Consider the following 21269-nt stretch of genomic DNA (forward strand, 5'->3'; position numbering starts at 1 on the left):
GCAAGGCCTGCTTGGAGGCCTTCAGAATCAAAGGTACAACTGCGGTGCAACTTTGTAGCTTCAAATAAATGCCCATGAACCTGCTGGTTTAACCTGTCAGATTTCATGTTAGTAACACAAGGGCAATCTAGCAGGTGTATCATCATTTTCATGTCATTTGATTGGATGGCCAAACAGCATATGAGTCAGTCAGCTCACCCAAACCATATCTGTGGCAAATTGTGTAAGCTAAAACATATTGGTTCAGATGTGATAGCTGTTTTCTCAATCCGCAATGGTTTTTATCAACCAAACAAATTGATTTGGTGGCAGACAAACAAAAAATGAGCAGAAGGTTTGGTGAGTAATATTTGAATATTTTTGTCATTTTATTCAGTAAATTTTGATGATTCGGTTGATGTGATGTGTCAACTGTGATTCTGTTGTATTTTTGTAGTTTTTCTTTTCTGCATATGGTTGTGTGTTCTCTGTCTCTCTCTCCTTACAGATAGTGGTTGAGTGAGGATGAGTTGCGAGTGTGGTGCTGGAGCGCTGTGCTGATTGGTTCCTCAGCGATGAGCAGTAAAATATAAAGCAGAATCACCCTACTTCCTGTGGACTCCTCTCTTCCCATGCCCCTCATTTGACCAGCAACTTGTCATTTTGTTTGGAGAGCTTTGTATGATCAGACCCAAAAGGTGGGAATCTTTTCTTTTAAGTTTTCTCCTGTTTTTTGTTAGGAGAGTAGGTTTAATGTAATTTGGTTTTCTTGGATATGTTTGTAGGTAAGAATAGTGAGCTTAAAGTATGAATAAAAGTAAAGTTTGTTATTTTTGTTACTTTGATTCCCTTCCTGATTTCATTTTTTTAATGTAAAGAAATCTCTCAAATTGTAGTTTTGTTGACTGCTGGTCATTTATTTGTAGCTTGCTCCTGTTTTTTACGGGACATGGAGGGAGGGGAGTCTCATACCGTGTTTGCGTCTCAGTAACCCCTAGACCAAGCGTAACAATTGTATTTGAGATGATGTATGAGGTCCAGCTGGTGCTATAGTGAAATGGGACCTGCTGAATTGTTTTCATTGGGATTCTTGCTTCATTAATGGCATTCATTCTTGCTACATGAGATGCCTGTTTGTGATGCAACACCCTGTTTTATTGCAGTTATTATTATTATTTTTAGATCACAGGCCTACAGGCCATGAACTATTGCAAAAGCACTGTGGCCTGAATCATCTTTGTTGTTGTCTTTGTCATCGTCATCTTTGTAATCATCATGGTCGTTCTCTTCATTAGAAATTTCTTCAAAGATCTTCTGAGACAAAACTACTGGTCAGATTCATTTCAGATTTTATATTAGCTTCCTTGGGACAATGTCTACAAGTGTTTTTCATCGTTTTGAGGAATTTGGATTTTTGAACTTTTAACAAATTTCTGAATCTTAAAAATTTGCCTTCACTTATAATGGGCCATAATTTGATTGCTTACAACGTGGAAATGGTGGGAGCTATCAATGTAGTTACTACTGAGCACTGATAGGAAGTCATATATGGACTTTCATTTAATTTGTTGAGTTATCCTCAAGTGAAGTACCACCCACTTCTACTGAGAGACTGAACTGCATCAAGACCACAGGGCTCTAACACAGCAATAGAACCTGACAACCTTGCAAATTCAACTTGGTATTGATTCTTGATAGAACATGCTGCTGAGCTACAGGGCCATTGGTTCTTTTTTTGTATGGTACTGATAGTATAGTATTGAAATAAAATGTGCATTAAGTCACATATAGCACCACTGAAGGCCTAGGAGTAAAGTACACAGCCTGCCACTGGCATTTTTCCACCATTAGTATTTAAAAAGATAATCTGTAGATGACTCAAGTCACTTATTAAGGCTGGTTCATACTATTTTAGTTGATCTGATAACTTATATAAGCCAGGGTTTGAATGTCTTTTTCACTCTGTCTTTAAACATTTGAACACAAATATTCCCTTATAAAACAAAAAACAAATCCAAGGCCATCCAGAACAACTATACAACTCACACATGAAACCATTAGTTTAAAGTTAATTTACTAGATTCCTGGATAATATCATCAGGTTTGTTATGTATCGAAGCAGTGGAAATTTTATGTACCTGATAACTTTAATATGATGTGTGTTTGTGTTGTTCATTCTTTTCAGATTTACTTCATACCGCCACAGAAGCTCATCTAGTAAAAATGCCCCTGGGGGAAAGAGCTTTTATAGCTTCGTAGAGTGGAAACAGATTGGTTGTTTTACTGTAATAAACAGAAGAAGCAGCTTTAAGAACAAATTTGTAAATGTATTTGAGGGCAAATATTAACATGTGCAATGTTTGTGTAGATTTGGGCATATTCAGAGCTGTGGTGTAACACAAGGGAAAGAGTGGTATTCATTGATGTCAGCATGACAGAACTCCTCACACAGTCTGCTCTTGATTGAAGATGAATGTTTTTGACAATAACAAATATTAACATGCTCAGTTTTGGCGTGTATTTCCAACTGTAAATATGAGGAGAGGCCAAGTCAAAAATAAGTCACATAGACAAGAAGGAGTTTACTTTGGTGAAACTTGAATAAAAGGATGTATTTTTTAAGAGGAATACAGTTCCAGTATTCTCTTTTAGATACAGGTCAATATTAGTGGGGGTTACTTGTGAATTGGAGGGACAAACAGTTTATTTCTGCTCTGTTTAGCAAACACAGAAGGATGCACCTTCTGAGCCCGAGAATACAAATTCAGAAAAGTGGGGGGGGTACATGGACACGTAAAGGAGAATTAATGTATATGTACCTGTTTTTTTAATAGTGGGGTAAACCATATAACCTGGGGGAATCCTGATCAGCAAGGAGAGAACAGGTAAACTCAATGCAGAAAGGCTCTGACTGAGAATAGAACCCAGAACCTTCTTGCTGTGAGGTGGAAGACACCCTAGCATGCTAACAAATCTTACCACCTGCCTCTCTGAATCTCCCAAAACTTTCTTAAATTTTATGTTGACACACCTGATTCTATATCGTCCACCAAAGTCCAACTCCTCTTTTGACATTAAACTTTTCAAAAATTTACAAGGAATGCATTTTCTACTGTACAAAAACTGGAAAGTCACATTTTTACAAGTCTTTGTCATAGCTGTGGCAAAATGACTCAATAGTGCTCCTTCGACCAAAAATTTAAATTAACCCTTCAAGTGTGGTTTCACACAGCAAATTTCGTAGAAATATGTATCAGATCCAGAAGCAAAAGAAAAAACTCTTTTTGCCCTTTTCTAAAGACATTTATGATGATGAAACCTTATCAAAATGGAACAGTTTCAGTGAACTGTGTTGCTGTCGCAACACATCAGAAAATGTCAGAAAATTGCTCAATAGTGCCCCAGTATAAAACTAAAAATCAAGTCCCCATATGAGGTTTCACCAGGATGTACAAAATTTGTCAGGTCTATGTGTAGTATCATGTCCAGATGCAGAAAAAAAAAGCACAAAGCCAAATTGAAATCCCCCATTTTGATTTTTAATCCACATGTTTTGTTTTTGTGAAAAATTTTAGTAACATTTGATATGTATTTATTGATATTTTAATCCTCTATTTAAACATATGCATTGCTTTGTTTTTACTTTGCCACTTTATCTACTTTTTGTATTTTGTTTACTTTTTCTAAGGCCTTTGTAACATTGTTAAGAAATGTGTAAAAATGCATTATTATTATTATTATTATTATTATTATTATTATTATTATTATTATTATTATTATCACTATTATTAGATCATATCTTACAGTGTGGTTGCGGGACAAATACATAGAAACATGAACAATGGAAAGGAACAAGGCCATTATACCCAGTGGAAGGTCTCAGGAGATACAGAATTGCCATTACTTTCCTGTTCTCACCTTATTCCTGTAATTATTCCAAGAAATCACAACTCATTTATAACATGTCAACCCTTCCCTCAAAGGCCTATAGGACTCATTAATGATAAAGCAGAGCACATCATCTCAGTGCCAGATGCACAGCCCACAGAATGCTTCTGAAACAGCTCCAAGGCCAGAGTCAGCACTCATTACCACAGCACTGTAACACAGTGTAATTAGCTGGATACAATTTATTGTTCATGTATAGAGATGTAGGTCACAAATGACTCCAGGATCAGTACTAAACAGTCTGTGTTATATTTATTTCAGGGAGCAGAAAAGTATACTTTAGTTTGAGCATGAGTGAAGACAGATCTCTTCTGCCTTACTGAATGTACTGAACAAACGTATTTGTGATTGAAACCAATCTTAGAGAACAGCTATATCTCTAAAAAAAATTCACCTCACTCCCGAATAATATTAATATTATTTAAAATTATCTTTACAGTGAGTCAAAACAATGATTAACACAACACAGATATGATCGGGATGATGGACTGTAAACTGACCAATGTGGTGCCATGTCTTCTACTATGTAAAAACAAAGAAAACTCCACTCATTACCATGCTGACTCTATGACACAATTCGGAGCCAGAGAGTAAAGTACTAGAACCATGGGGGTACTATGTCTGCCCACTGGCCCTGCCACCTGATTGGGTCCTGCTTGCAAAATTTCCTGCAGAAATGATGACCTATTCTGCAACCACCACCAGAGGTAATGACTTAAAATTTCAAATTTCTCACAATGTCTTACTTGGAAATTAGGTCAGAAGCTAGTACATGTGCCAACCAAATTTTGTATGTCTTGATGAAACCTCATATGTAGAGCTGCAGCTATTGATTATTTTTGTAATCGTTTAATCTGTTAATTATTTTCCTATGTATTCTTTTTTTTTTAAATTAATTTATTAATTTAATTATTTAACAAGGCAACAAAAATACCAAAAATGTGGAATAGACATGTCTGAAAATGACAACAACTTGTCCTTTACTCCAGAACCAGCTGAAACAACAATCACAAAAAGTATAAAAGTCAAATGACATCTACAAACACGTGCACTTACAGTCTTAACACATTTGTACCCAACTTACTAACTTACTAACAACTTAAGATGGAACTAACATACAACTGAAAAAATAAAGACAAATATTTTGAATGTTTTTTGAAAGCTTAAAAGCTTAAAGGTGCAGTATGTAGGAATTATGTTCGAAGTAATTGTAAAATGGCCTTGACTGTCACCAGACATTAAGGAATCATGTTCATTTCAAATACTGATATCACTGACAGTGGTAGTCCCCAGAACATTTGCATTTGAAAAGCTCAGTGTCATCCCTTAAATGATGTTTATGTTGACATTGTGTGTTTTGGGCTGAGGCTCCACCCATCACCTGTCGTCCAATCACAGAGTCAGAAGCCCTTCCGCATCCAGTTGCCAATTCCACTGAGCTGCAGCTGGAACATTTCTGATCATAAATGTCTGACGTTAATAAACCTAAAAGGACTCTTATTATTCCAAATACGTTGTGACAAAGTGAGAAACAAAACAAGGAGATGTATAGGAGATGGACTTTGAAACATGGAGACGGATGAAGCAGAGAAGGATTTAAAAGACTGACGCCGGCTCTGCCTTAGTTTGACCAACGGTAAGAGCCACTGAGAGCCAGGGTCGCGACCTCTTCACCCGGTCCCTTCTGGGGCCGGGCAGCACTCTCTTCTTCTCCTGGCCCTGGTGAAGAGACTGCCAGTCCGGGACTGGTGAACAGACAGTCTCTTACCATGGTGGCTCCTTGTAGTTCTGTGTTTTCTGTGGAAGTGACCTGTTCATTTAGTGGTGTGTAATCCAAAAAGAGGGGGGGGTGGTAATTTGATGTCCGTGGTTCGGTCGGGGGGGAGTCGGTGGTTCAGCGTCCGTGGTTCGGTCGGGGGTGGTCTGGGGGGCTTATTGTATATTATACTTATGTAGAATAATTCTGGTGATGAGTAAAAGTAGTAAAAGTGAAACCTAATGCTCATTTCCCTTTTCCCTATCTCCTGAATCTTCGCAAACTTTATTTGAGTGTGCAGGACGTTTGTCCTGGCTTATTATATATTATACTTATGTAGATAAGTCTGTGATGAGTTTTTGTATGAAATTTATGGGTGGTGGCAAGGATTAGTGAAAACACTAGTAGTAGACGCTCATGCGGGATCTGGCAACCCCTAGCCCAGGGGGAGGAGGGGGATACCACGCTCTCCAGTAATTTGAATGTGATTGCAGTACCAGTTTTGGCCACAATCCTACATATGGCAGCTTTAAATGAGTAAGTGATGGTTCCAATGTAGAAAACGGAGCATATAGCCATTTTCTGCTTTTTGTCCTCATCTCTTCTGAGCCTTGCTCCATGTTGTTTGTGTTTTCCTGGCGTCATGTGTATCAAAATTAGCATCTGTGTGAAAACCAAACAGTGGAACCAATGTTTAGCTTCAGCTAAAATAACGACACTTCGATTCAGGGAAATTGTAATTGAAAAATTTTGTAAGTTTTTTAAGTTAACTTGAGTTGATTAATCGTTTAGCTGATTAACAGGGGATCTTTTACAAGAACAATGTTCATAGTTTCACTAGGGCTGTTGCACTGGGTCCAAAATATATAAGTATATACAGGGTGGGGAAGCAAAATTTACAATATTTTGAGGCAGGGATTGAAAGACAGTGTATGACCAATTAGTTATATTGAAAGTCATGAGAATTTATTTGCCACAAGAAAACTGACTTAATAGAAAATGTTTTTATTCTATGTGTCCTCCTTCTTTCTCAATAACTGCCTTCACACGCTTCCTGAAACTTGCGCAAGTGTTCCTCAAATATTTGGGTGACAATTTCTCCCATTCTTCTTTAATAGTATCTTCCAGACTTTCTCGTAATAGTTTTGCTCATAGTCATTCTCTTCTTTACATTATAAACAGTCTTTATGGACACTCCAACTATTTTGAAATCTCCTTTGGTGTGACGAGTGCAGTCAGCAAATCACACACTCTTTGTTGTTTGCTTTCCTGATTACTCATATGGGCAAAAAGTTTCTGAAAAGGTATGGATAATAGTGTTAGGTATGATTATGACATAATATATGATTGGTTTCAAACAATTCACGTAGTGCCTGCTGAGAAAAAACAACTAAATGTTCATTGTAAATTTTGCTTCCCCACCCTGTATATGTATAAGTACTTTCAGAATTTCTCATAAATAAAGTATAACTGCTGTTCCTCGTTTCCACACTAAACTAGGATGGAATTTCCAAAATTTGGCTGTTTTGTCACCCCTATTCAAATCCCTGGTTACCCTTCTTTACAGAAATAGATCAAACTAAGACTATAGGTCATTCTCCTCAGCTTGCAGAGTGGAAATGTGTTTTTACAGAGAGAACAAGTCAGCAAGAGAGAAGATATGAGAGGAGACATTATTAAGTGTTTGTTCTGCTTGGAATGGCATGTCATATTATAGTTGTTCAGTTAGTTCAGGGATGCAGAGCTGGGGAGGAGGGGGCGTATTTCGGATGTGAAGGAAAGGGATTAAATGGCCTTAATCCATGTGTTGATGAGCACTGTCCCTTATTGATGTCACAACACAGTTGGTCTGGACTGTCACAACAGCAACAGTGACACGTGACCTTTGTAGCAGACATGATAGTTGTAAGAGCCATTAACCTCAAAATACTGGAGAACACCAGACAGAGTGTGTGAAATTATAAGAAACATGATGGTTATCCAGTTTACAGAAAGTATCAATTCCTGTTTCCTGAAAGCAGCTATGGAACCATTCTTCTGAAGACCCAAACAGACACTGGCAACCAAAACCATCTACTGTTATAAAATGTTTAATACCTGTTGATCCACTAATCCTATCAATATATGTAAATAGTTGGTGTAAAATGCAGATATGACCCATTTGGACAGTCCACAGGCTCCATAGTAAACATGGAAACACCGTCATCTTCTACAATATAGATTCACCAGTAAAATCCATGGAGTTTGATAAATGACAGTGGATGGACACACTTGTTTTATGTTCACTTACTGATATCTTTGTTGAAAAGTCACTTTTTCTTCAGTTTTCTCTGTTTCTGATACAATAACCCTCAACCTTAATCTGAGCTGAACATCTACATGATCAGTACATTAATATAGGGAATACATAATTTTCACTGAAAAAATGCAAAATAAGAGAATAATATTACAATAAATGGTGATCAATCACTTTAGAAATATTAAATCTAGAGAAAAAAAAATCACTGGAAACTGCCTGAAAAGTAGCACAGGGGTTAACAGGGGGGTTCAGCACAGGGGTCTCTATGGGTTAACAATAATTCTGAAAAACATTTAGAAGTTAATATATTTGTTATTGCTGTTCAGAATCAGGGACTCTGAAGACACTGCAGAGAGAGACAGTTATGAGGCCATCACTTCCTTGCCTGAACTCTTTAATTCTCTTTATTGAGTGGTGAAGTCTTGCACTGGTTGTGAGACAAGTTTTGAAAATATTGTATAGTGTCCAACTAATAATAAGAGACAGATAATTTTTTGATCCTGTCTCAGTCATGCAGTCATTTACAGATATGTTTGTCAATGTAATGATAGTAAATAGTAAAGTCAGGAAAGTGGCAGTTTGTTGTAAAACTGCTGAAGTAGCAGACAACAAAAATGAAATGAAGAGATGAAGAATGATGGAATGAAAATACATAAATAGAAAGACTATATACCCAAAAGTGACGTCATTGTAACTGTCTCTGTCGATGATTTGTTCAGAGTTGCTGATGATATCTCTGCAGCTCCAAAATGACCAGACTGTTGTGATTTTCAACTCTTTATTATTTTCTTTCGCCTTACTCTTGAAGAACACAGTGAAATGTGCCATGTACCATGTGAGACAAAAGACACAGTCCACTGAGCCATTTCACACTAGATGTTATTTTTTTTACTATTTTTTTCTCAAACTGAGACTTGTCCACTGTTCAAAATTTTTTTCAATGTTAGGTCCCCGACTAAAGGCCCATTTATGCTCTACATTAAAGCCACATATGGACAGAGTCTTCTGTCCGTCCTCTACTTTCATTATGTGCGTAATTCTGCCCTAATTGGAGTTTGTGGGTGCGAACTCCAACAGAGAATACGGAGCAGTACCATTGGGAACTGTGGGGGCAGTGTTAAAGATTTGAAGAGAAGAATTTCCAGAAATGGTGTAACTTTTCAAACAGCAACTGTGTGAGTTGGTGAAAAAACTACCAACATATTATGACAACTGCTCCTCTCAATATTAGCATTAGAAATACTTTCTCTGTCATTCCCATGTGTGGAGGAAAAATAATTTTTTTGCTGATTCATTCTGTCTAAGCAGTTTGTCTAAACTTTGTACTTGTCATTCTGACGATGTTAGACTTTGTACTTGCTATACTGAGCAAATCAATAGAATCTAATCAAAACCAGACACTGTAGGGACATGTGATGGAACTTAGGTAAACATGTTTACATGACCAGCACAGTATAAAGGCTGTCTGAATCTGTGTGCCTGTGTTCAGTCTTAGCAAACTGGACCCTGTTTGCAAACAGCGAGACTTTATCTCTGAATCTTTGTGTGATCATTGCTGATTACTGTTGGTTGTTCATTTCAATTTGAAACATAATTTTGTAATAAAATTTTAAACTCTACAAGCTCATTGTGCTTTTTTCTCACCATGAGGTTTAGGCCCTGACACCATGTTTGTTATAATTTACTTTCTTCTTCTTCTCAAAAAATGTTCCTCTTCTTCGTGGCACTTGACCAGTATGTTAATGAAGAGTAGCGTCCTCTGGTGGATTGATTGACAAATGCTCATTACAACGCAATGGATGCATCTGAGTATGAAGGCAAGGACGTTTCACATCGTTTGAAATGCACATACATATTTACGTACGTAAAGTGAGCATGAATGGGTTGCTGCCGTAGCCCATTTTACCATTATCTTCAAGAGTGAAGCCAAAAAGTTTTAAAAGAGGTGAAAATCCCTATAGTGTGATACTTGAACAGTTTTACAACAAACTGCAGCTTCCTTGATGATGAATTCATTTTAGATAAATTCTGCTACCGAGAGTTTGAATTTTACACCATTCTACTACAGAGGGTTTGTCTTAGCCTGGCCAGCCATTCGGTTTCTCAGTGTACTCAGTATTGAGAAAACAGTCTGGAATTGGGCCAGTCGCTGTGAAATATGCATGATCTATTCTATACCAATCCAATCACAAGTCTGGGGGCGGGTGTTTCGCAATGCATCATACGCACCACAACTTCTTTTTGACGTGAGTCTAAGTCAGTTCCAAGTCCACAATCTCTTTAAAACTGTTTTTGGTTGTTTACTTGATCAAAAAATAAGGACTGAATTACAGATTACACCCTGTATTCTCTAGATTCTCTGACAAAAGCATCACGGTGCCTGTAAGTCCCGCCTTCATATTTGGATTCAAGCCCCACGATTCCAGATTCCAAATTCCAAATTCTCATTGAGAAAGATGGATAGCTGGCCAGGCTAGATTTGTCTGATATCTCTTCCAAAAAGAAACACCATCTTCAACAAATTTAACATTAGACATAATGAAGTTATTTGACACTTGGACATTTGAGATCAAATCATAGTAATGAGGCCAACAAATAAATCAGGAAATGCAGAGAGGTCATTGATATCCCAGCAGTTATGGTCTCATTTCTCAGAGAAGCCTCAAACCTTTGAACAGTGGTCTTGAGACTCATTTCTAGACCAAGACTGATCTCCAGCACAATGCTGGCAAATGCTAATATCACAGATTTAATGTAATGAGCCATCCAGTAAACTTGAGTGTAAGCACAAATGAAAAGATCTGCAGAGGGAATGCAGTTTAATAGTTGCCCTAATGACTGAATGGGCCAGTAAAGACAAAACCAGTGAGCTCATTTCACCATATATGTTGTTTCATTACACCAATAACATGCCTCTAACAGAAAAGCAGTGTATTTTTACATCATTCAGACAGCAGACACCAAAATGTCCTCTTGACCTACTTTTCACAATTCAGTGAACACATTTTCTATTCCGCTACATTTTTTTTTTTTAAATGTATACTCCTGCATGGCCACTGCTTCTCAAATACACAAATATATAAACCACTGAATGTTAACTGGCTCACTTACACACCAACACACACACAAACACAAGATATCTCCTGTTGCCCAGCCCCTTTGTTGTAGTTTATGCTTTGTGTGTGTGTGTGTGTGTGTGTGTGTGTCTATCTGTGTGTGTGTGTGTGCATGCGTGCGTGCGTGCGTGTGTGTGTGTGTAAGAATGCCCACAGCCCCCTCCACCATCATTACCCCTGGGGCCCTAGGGTATTCATCATCGTGTACCCCCACACACACATTTATACCCCCCTCAGTTCACCCAGACACCCCCATGCACACCACCCTTCCTCCCCCTCATTGTTTGCTTCTCTGTGCCTCTTATCACATCATTAAGCAAAGCTGGTTGTTTTGACGGCATCAAACAGCAGACTTAGGTTTGTTTTTTTTGTTTTTTTTACATGATCTCAAATGGCTTCATTGTCTGTACACACAAATTCAAATGTACGTACAGAGATAAAGAGAAAATAAGCACCTTCAAAATCAAGCCATGAGAAAAAAAAAAACAAAAACACGCACATGCTCCTGTTGAGATCCAACACCCTAGGCTGAATGGGAAATAACGGAAAGCTTTTAAGAAAGAGAGGGAGAAGGGAGAAGGGAGAAGAGGAAAGTTGGGATAAAAGTATCTGGAAGAGAAGGAGAGATGTCTGAGGGAGGAGGATGAGGAAGTGAGGGAAGGATGTTTTGGGATGCAGCCATATAAGATGAGGAGGAGGAAGAGGAAACAGTTCAATAAGACATGAAAGAATGGTAGCAAAGAAGTAGGGATTTCTTTTGTTTCAAGAGAAAAAAGGGAAAGGCAAAATTGCAGACGTGGGAAATAACTAAGTACAAATAACTTCATTACTGTACTTAAGTTTTCAGATATCTGCACTTTATTTGAGCATTTATTTTTCTGACAAAATTTTCTTTTTAATCTCTAAGAAAACAGGCTATTAATTCATTTAACTGATTTGAACCTAAATTGATGAAACGACACACAAAAAAGAACATAAATAACTAAAACTAAAAACACATAAGATGTTAAAAAAAAAAAAAAAAAAACAAAAAACAACTCTATGAGAAAAAATTAATGCTAAAGATGGAAAAAGATGGAAATGATGCAGCAAAAAACAAAAACAAACAAACAAAAAAACCCAACAGAGTATGGAAAACATGTAACAAGGTGTAAAAAAAAACAAAAAAACAAAAACAAAGTAACATGATGAAAAAGTAAAACATGCAACAAGATGATAATCTAAAAAAAACAAAACAAGAAAGACACAAAATGGAAGTGTTGAACCTGAGATGTATAATAAGTATATTATTATTATTATTATTATTATTATTATTATTATTATCTTGGAATTATGCCCTTTTCTCATAAAAGGTGTATAATACATATTTGTAACATGGCTACTTTTATTCCTCTAAATATTTTGACCTTCACCCTTTCCCACTTTATTAGTCTTTACTTTTACCACAGAGTGAAGTGGACGGAGGACAAAACCTGTAAGTCCCTGAGTATAAAAAAGTGAGGAAAAACATTCTCAGAAGGAGGAAGAGGAAAGAGAGGAGGGAAACATCTTGAAAAGACAATAAAGGAGGGGGGAGAGGGAAAACAGTTTTACAAGAAGTGAATGATTGGTAACAAAGGTGGGGAATTTCATGGATTTATGAGGAACACTGGAAAAGGGAAAGAAAGGAGGAGTGGGGTGTTATGGAGTGGAGAGGTTAAAAAGAGGGGAAGAGAATATGCTGAGTTAAAAGAGCAAGAAATAAGTTTGTTTCTTGTTAAACGTTTGGAAGAGGACAGGAGGAGGGAAAGTCTGAAAGAAAGTGGATAAGGAAGTGAGGGAAGAGTCTTGGAAAGAAGAGGAAAGGAGGGAGAAGAAGAAAGGGGGGAGGAGGAAGAAGAAGAGACTACAGCTCTGCAAGACATAAAAGAATTGGATCGAAGAGAAGGGGATTCTATGAATTCAAGAAAAAATTAGTAAAAGGGAAACAAGGGGAAAAAAGGAGGAGGAAGAGAGTCAGGAGGAAAGGAACGGGAAGAGAGTGTGTCTGGAACAGTGGGATGAGGCCAAAAGGGAGGGAGGAGGGGGAGGGGGCATCAACAGCTCTTTTTTTCCTTTCCCAGATGATGAGAAGGCTGCCGAGCGCGTTGTACTCCAACGTGCGTTTGTTCTTCCCCGTCTGCACCACAAAGTGCCCAAAGCACCGATCAGATCCGATCCGAGTCACGCCAAACTGAGCCCAGCCGTGCGTCTGCTGCCGCCCCCCCACGCCATCTCCGACCACCACCACAACCACCTACAATACCGTTCTGTGGCGATGGAGCAATCTCAGTGTGCGTAAACTGAACCAAGGGTGCGAAAGAGCAACGGATACGAATAGAGCGACCGTGGAGGAGAAGCGCATGGAGGCTGGAGTCTAGACAAATCATCGCAAACCACTTGTCCGGAGTACGTTTTTCGCCCCGTTTTTGAACTCTTTCAGCTGTATTAGAAGAGGATTTCCCCCCTTTTTGCGCTTTTGTCTGATCATCTTGGTGTCGGCTTATCTGTCGCTGAGGATGGAGCGGAAGGAGGCGAGCTTTTATTTGGGATGCTGCTGGAGACTAATGCTGCTGTCTTGCGTCCTGGTTCTGCACTTGGTCCCACTGTCTGTCAACGGTAAGAAACCCCTCTTATCCAGTTTGCACTTTTTCATGTACATCTACGCGCACTTAATTATATATGTATATATATATATATATATATATATATATATATATATATATATATATATATATATATATATATATATATATATATATACACACACACACATATGGTGCAGCATCAGCTTGTCTCCTTGTGCGTATTGTGGGTACCTAAATACATTCCCACAGGGGTGTCAGAAAGGAGGTCAGTGAGTCTAAGATTGTAGGTTAGGAAGTCCTGCACTTCACACTCGACCGGTTCCCTGTCAGTATAATGCATTTTGTACCAGTTTTTAATAATTTTAAAGGATTTCAATAAACAAAACACATTTTTCTTGTCATTCTTTAAAGATAAATTACCAAGAAAATACTCTTTAATTGTGTCTTTTCAGATTCCCTATCAAATACTAACTGAGGCAGGAACATGAGAGATGCCACTGGAGACAAGATGGCAAAATTAGGTCACAATAAAGACACTTGTGAGTCTCTTTACATTGTGCACAAAATATACAGCAATCACAGTAAAGGCCCACTGAAAAGCCAGGATCATAATGCTGTGGTCCAAGGCAAAATAAGGACATGATTTATTACTGCAAGATTACATATTTAACAGTTTAAAGACATCATTAAATTATGATGTGCTTTTCCAGACACTAAAGGGATGTAAGCAGAGGAGGCAATCGTAGCAAAATCAGGTCACCAAGGCAAGACAGCAAGCTATTGCAATATGAGATATAGTTACAATATTTGCAAGGTTAAAAAAGAAAGAAATTGTGGAGATTTATTTCAATGACAGCTTCCAGTCAATGCAGTAAACTGGATCCCCCAGAGGCTGCACTGGCACTACACATCGACACAAAGGCGAGGATTAGGGCCGGGGGGAGTTGATGAATAATTCATGAAGGGATCTGGATGGACATTCTGATACACAGGGAGAGGAGGGAGACGACGGGGGGGCACCCGAGTAAACATAAAAAAAAAAGATGTCGCTCTCTCAGTGTGTGTCTTTGTCTGGAAATGGGCTGCATTACTGTCAGATTAACAATGCAGGAGTGTGCATGAGATGAAATCAGTCTGCCGTTATAATCTAATATAATCTGGCTGATTCATCACAGTGTCTTGAATTCAATGTCTTTCAAGGCAGCAAGGTGAGGTGAAAAAATGTTTTATTTGGAGCATGAATAAAACACTAAAATCCCTTTGCAAGCCATTTGAGAAGGAAAAGATTCACATCAGGAGGGAACATCCAGGAGCAATGTTCCTCCTTCCCACCAATGCACATGTGAGACTTCTTGGTTCTAATGATTTAACACACTGACCAAAAGATGTACTCTCAGTCACCAGGCAATGCTCCATTTTCCTCTCAAATGAAACATAGTGTTTTCTCTGCACTTTTTTTCAGGTTGCAGCGGGGTTTCAGTTTCTGTTTTTCAGTTAAATAGAAAATCAGCTGACTAGTTTTTTCAAACGTAAAGCATGTACTACAAACATCTACCCTGAATATGCAAGTATGATATGCAATATGTGGTCTTGTTATACACACTGTGTGCAAAAAATATTTAGATCAATATGACATTAATGCCAGAAGCATTATCACATGGTTTAGGGAGATTCTTTGAGATATGGCTTGGCAAATTCTATCCCATTCTATGATAACAGAATTTAAAAAATCAAATAAAATCAGCTGGCATCAGTAATTATCCTGATCAAAATCAAATCATGACTGTTAAATTATTTTACTGGTTTCAGCTCCTCTTTAACATCAGAAGGTAAGAAACACTGGTTAAATAATGGAACTTTCAACAAATCATTCAAAACAAATATTATGAAGAAGTGTAAATATACATAAGTAAAAGTAGTAAAATGATAAAGCATTGAAATATGTTGTGTTTTAGCTGATATTGTAAACAAAATAGATCTTACAGACTGAAACAAATGATATTGTGATGATAATAATCACAATTTAAAATGATTTTGCATTTTTGCAATGCATTGTATGTTATTTCATGTAGGCTGGTGCTTTGGTAGACCTTAGCATTCATTCATTCATTCATTCATTCATCTTCTGAACCACTTTGTCCTCAATTGGGTCACGGGGCTGCTGGAGTCTATGGGTGGAGACCTCGGCAATAAAACTGTAATGATTTCTTAAAGGCATCTGTTATAACATTATAAATCATGATATACTGTAACAACTGCAGATGAAAACAAACATAATACTCAAGCCACAGTCTGATATGTGAGAATTATTGTGACATAAATATTAATTGTGATAATTCTCAAATGTAGGACTGCTGCATTAGGAGAGCTTAGTTTGATAAACAGGTAACAATACTTATTGCAATATGTTTTGTATCGCAATATTGATAATTATTGCAGTATACATTGTTGTTACATTCTCTGCCAAAATACAAAATGTTTTGTTATTTTATGTTAAATGTTATGGTTTCCACAAAGAGATTCTCTTTTTCTGACCATAAAAAAAGAGTTCATAACCATAAACCACAACCTGGTTTCTTCAGCTGTCGCTTAAATAAATAAAATAATAATTTAAAAAAAAACAGCTTTTAAACTTTATTCTCTGTTGATTAACTATAGTTATTGTGATTTATGTTTTCTTTTATGTTTAGGGTTTATTTTGTTCACATTTTCAGTCAAAACACAATGTCTGTCATTGTTTTGTTGTTTGTTTTACATCTTCAAGTCCACTCTGACAGATTATTTGAGATTCGTCATTGAAAATTATCAACTGATTTTTTTTTTTAATTATCAACTGATTTAAACCCCAGTTCTAATCAATGTATTAATCATTGTAGCCTTAGATATAACATTTATCAATCTTGGGAGAAAAAAATGTTTTGTCATATTGACATTTTTGCCTAAATCATCAAAGCTCTGTGCTTGACAATTATGGACAATTGTGGTGGATATAATGAAAGAGTTTTTCCCTCTGTGGACTTGAATCTGATTGATGCCCTTGAGCAAAACAAATAAGACCAAAAATGGCAGTGGTGTTAGAGAATTTCCTTTGTGCAATGCATAAAATCTCCATCTCCAAGTAAAATCTTCAGACTACAGAAGTACGACCAACATCTTAAATTCACATTAGAGAAGTATAAATGCTTCATAGCGTCTAAGAGGGAATATGTTGTCATTTTGTATTAATTTGGCAGCACAGAGTGTGTGTCTGCTCAAACTCAGGTGGCTAGTTCACAAAAAGAGGTTGGCAGATCTGGTGCACATGCAGGAGCACAACCTTGGGCTAATACCCCCTCCCTCCTCACAAACACACAACACATCTTGCTCCACTGGTAAATTGTGGAGGCGGCAGCTTGCCCCACCTCTGTGACTGATGCTCAGACAGCCAAGGCCAACTACCCCAACTGACAACGACCGAGCACACCACTGTCAGTTGATATTGCTTCTCTGCCAGCTTTTTCCTCTGGTGGCCATTTGCAATCCTCATCCACCTCTGTGTTTCGCACAGATGATATGCCGATGTTCCTCCACACTCCCCTCCCCCACAACACACTGGTAAAGTAGTACATGTGTGATTGGCAGGTTACAATCCTCACATGTACTGTTACTAATGGAGCCCCTTTTTTCCAATATACATATTCATGTCGGATGTGAAAAGACCCCTGCTTGACTATGGCTGGATGATAAATGATAAAAGAGTGAACTTATTTGTCATGATATATATATATATATATATATATATATATATATATATATATATATATATATATATATATATATATATATATATATATATATATATATATATATGGCTGTGTCAGGATACATACCACAGTGTTTTATATCATTTGCACTTTGATGATTTTCATGTTGCTTGAAGCTGTAAAACAACTATTATTCATATTAATGAAATACAGTGTAATATATCTCTAACACTGGACATTTCTTGAGAAGGGCTAGATAATAAACATATTCTACCTACGTACTATATCATGCATCATGGGCATTTGCAGTCTTCCTCCTGTGTGTTTAATGCAGACGATAAGATGCCGTTCCTGCACACTCCCCTCCCCCATTCACTGTTAAATGTGTGTTTTGTGTGTGATTGGCAAGTTAAAGCTCTCATTTCTGCACACATAGTGTTCTTCATGGATCCTCCTTCTACTCTCCTCTCTCCTCATCATAATCCTCAGCTTTCTGCCCAGGTAACATATATCTGTTGGAGGTTCATCAGGTTAATTTTCAAACTAAATCCATCTCCAATGGCACCACTAACCAAATCAAACTTTTTTCTGTAAGGGGAAACAAAATACTAAGGCAAATCAAAGATTCTTATTTTTTGTGCCTTCAGTGGCTGTTGGTGATCAGTGGCTTTGCTCTTGTTCCCTCCATCTCTGTCCCATCTCCACTACCTCCTCTGTATCCATGGAAACCCCATACAGATCTTTCGACACCCATTGGCAGAGTGGAGCACACATTGCCACCATAATATATCCACTTTGAATTTCATTAAGCTCAAAATGCTGGTTAAATCTCGATACATGCTCACATTTCTTGCCATGTCTGGTGGCTCTCTGGCTAGTGAACACATATGACTCTGAGTATGTGGACAGTGGGTGTAGTCCATCATTACCAGCTTTGAACTGTTCATGATATCATTATTTATATTGGTGTATTCATTATTTCAGAAAAAAAAAAACATTTTCATATGGTATGTAAAGTGTATTGATATTTAGCAGATGCATGAGACTCCTGTGAATGTTCCTTACATCACTGTTTTTCACCCAAATCTGATCCAGACACATTCTGCCATTAGCTTTTAGACATCATGCACAACCACTTATTGTCTGTCTTTACAGTATTGTGGGATATTATTTCTCAAACCTTGGTCATGAAAACAAAGGAAGTGACAGCATCATTGTTGGTGATGGACACAGGGCGCAGACAGGAATGATAACTGACAGTTCTGACAGTTAATGAAGTCATTGTGTTGGCTGATGTGTCTGCTCAAGTCTGTCAGACAGTAATTAGTGGGAACATGCAATCATGTGTGACACTGGCAGTAATAAAGGGAAATGACTGCCAGTGCAGTTCCACTATTAGCAGTTCCTTGCAAACTCTTAATATTCTAAAGACATTACATATTATTGACATATCTTGAGTATACACTATACGTGGCACATTTTATACAAACTATTGGTATCATCAGAATTTGGCACCAATAGTCCGCCAATTTCAGCCCCTCTCAAATTTAATCATTGACTGTGATGTAGAAAATTTGCTAAAATACTGAAAAACTCACACCTTTATTTGCCTAGATATTGTTTTTTTTTTGCCAGTTTAAGCTCAAACAAATTATGAAATAATTGGGTTTACAAAGTACATTTTTAAACAAAGACTTACATAAATTGTGAGAATATCACAATAAACATCTTATCATGATACTATAATTCTATCATCCAGTTCCAGATGTTAGTATTGTACTTATCTGGTCATATTTTGTGAATACTCAGTCTGAAAGTATTGAAAAGTGCACTTCATATTTTGAAGTGGATGTTTTTCAGTTACTTGCTTTCGTCAATAGTGGTTTAAGAAATTTACAGACATAAAACAGACAAAAGCAGCAAATGCTCATGTTTGAGCAGTGAAACCACAGAATCATGGTCAGATGTTGGTATATAACAATAAATAAATTTTTCCTTATCCACTAATGCTTGTAATGAATTAGTAGGCATTATTTTGTTTAGTCTTTAAGTCCCTTAACAATTAATCCAACGATCAACAATAAAATAATTTTAAATTGCATAGTTTGTCATTACAGACTAAGTCACAATTTGGCAACTGAAATAAATGACAATTTCCCTACTAAATAGAAGAGGAGAATTCTTTTTTGATTTACTGCTCTGTGCAATGCTTCTCTTCCTTCTCATGAATCTGGTCCTGAAAATGTGTCCATTGAGACAATGTGTCTGATAATGATGTGACAATTATGAGTTCAATGTGCAAGTGTAATGTATGTGTGCAAATCTAACTTCATCAAAAATATTCAAAATGTTGAATAGTCTGTTAATTCATGCAGCGTTTTTGTAACTAAGATGACAGGGCAACACCAAATTTCTCTGTAAAGTTTCTTTGCACCCTTTGTTAAGATCACAAAAGTGTAGTTACTTCATGAACACTGGGGAGTCATGTGGAACTAGAGAAAAGATAATTTTTCTTGCAGCGTAAAATGGCGTTTGTTGATGGTTATAATGAGCATCATCCCCTCTAAAATCTATTTGTTGGGAAACTACTGTAAGTGATCCTAATCTCATTTGTACAGTCCACCCACCTGGATGGGCCTGCAGGCCAACATTAGCATAGCCACAGCCTCGACCCAACCAGCTGCTGGCTGCTGCTGTGTGTTCACCCATTTGGGTGAACACACAGCATCATCAGAGGTGCAAATGTACTCTTTGTGAAAGGAAGAGAAAATGTTGAACACAGGTCTGTGAAGTCTTCAAACCAGCAGATCTGGTATTCAGAACAGGGGTTGTGGATTTCATGTCCAACGCCTGAAGCAAAATGTTCCCACCTACCCAGATTTGTTTTCAATCTGTATAGCTACTAAAATGCCTCTTGAACAGCTCAGTGGAGGAGAATTTTAACAGTGGGATCTAGTAGTTTAAACTTTTATATGTAGAAATCGTCATTTAAAACCCAATGGCCTAATTTAAGTACATCCACACAGTGCCATTTTGTAAAGTAGTATAATGTCATATAATGTTCATATCTCAGTGGGTACAGTATACTGAAACACTGATCTGGCTTTTTCAGTTCCAATTGGCTGTCAAGTAGTTAGTAGTCGGCTTGTCTCACTTTGTGCTTTCTACATTTCTAAAGCAAAATCTGACAAAAAAATAAATAAGTAAAATAAATAAATAAATACATTTTATACACACACACACACACATACACTGTGTATAAAGTTACTGAATAATTTAGTTTTACAATGACTAATTGTGCACCTCACTTTTGTAAAAATTACCTTTGCCAAATAGATCAACCCATGGATTGATGCCATCATCATGAACCACTGTTCAATAGCAGTAACAGATCAGTGCATCCCTATACTGTACTTTATCATATTTGAATATTTTCATGCTGTAATTGAAACGTCCATACAGACAATTCTTGTTCAGGATCACTCCATTCCTCGTCACATGCTTTTTAGCTTACCGGCCAACAGGCCGTAAGCTATTGTCGTCACGCGGTGTCGTCTGTCGTCTGTCTGTCATCGTCTGTCATCCATTACAAAACTTTGAATCGTCTTCCTCTCCAAAATTACAATTCCGATTGACTTCAAACTTGGTATACAGCTTCTTTATGATGATGTCAACAAAAGTTAGTGAAATTATTTGGATCCGGATCTGATTCTGGATTTGGTGCGACTTTGAAAATTTCCCCATTATAAGAGATAGGAAGTGGATCGATGCAATAACTCAGTAAATATAAATGATATCAAGTTTAAATTTCTACAGTACAGC

General features: G+C 37.3%; 1 protein-coding gene across 10 annotated transcripts in view; it reads left to right on the top strand.

The window, feature by feature from the left end:
- Positions 1 to 13196: 13196 nt before the first annotated feature.
- Positions 13197 to 21269, top strand: part of cspg5a (chondroitin sulfate proteoglycan 5a) — a 96996-nt gene continuing 88923 nt past the window's right edge. For 5 of the 10 annotated variants that reach the window (XM_030157558.1, XM_030157560.1, XM_030157562.1 and 2 more), the window contains exon 1: positions 13198 to 13735. In XM_030157558.1, the coding sequence (XP_030013418.1) occupies positions 13636 to 13735 (100 nt within the window). In that variant the 5' untranslated portion in view covers positions 13198 to 13635. Of the gene's footprint in view, positions 13736 to 21269 lie in introns of all 10 variants that reach the window. The other 5 variants (XM_030157565.1, XM_030157561.1, XM_030157563.1 and 2 more) reach the window with 3 other exon arrangements.

This window comes from Sphaeramia orbicularis, chromosome 16, assembly GCF_902148855.1.
Source record: "Sphaeramia orbicularis chromosome 16, fSphaOr1.1, whole genome shotgun sequence".
In the NCBI taxonomy this organism is placed as follows: domain Eukaryota; kingdom Metazoa; phylum Chordata; class Actinopteri; order Kurtiformes; family Apogonidae; genus Sphaeramia; species Sphaeramia orbicularis.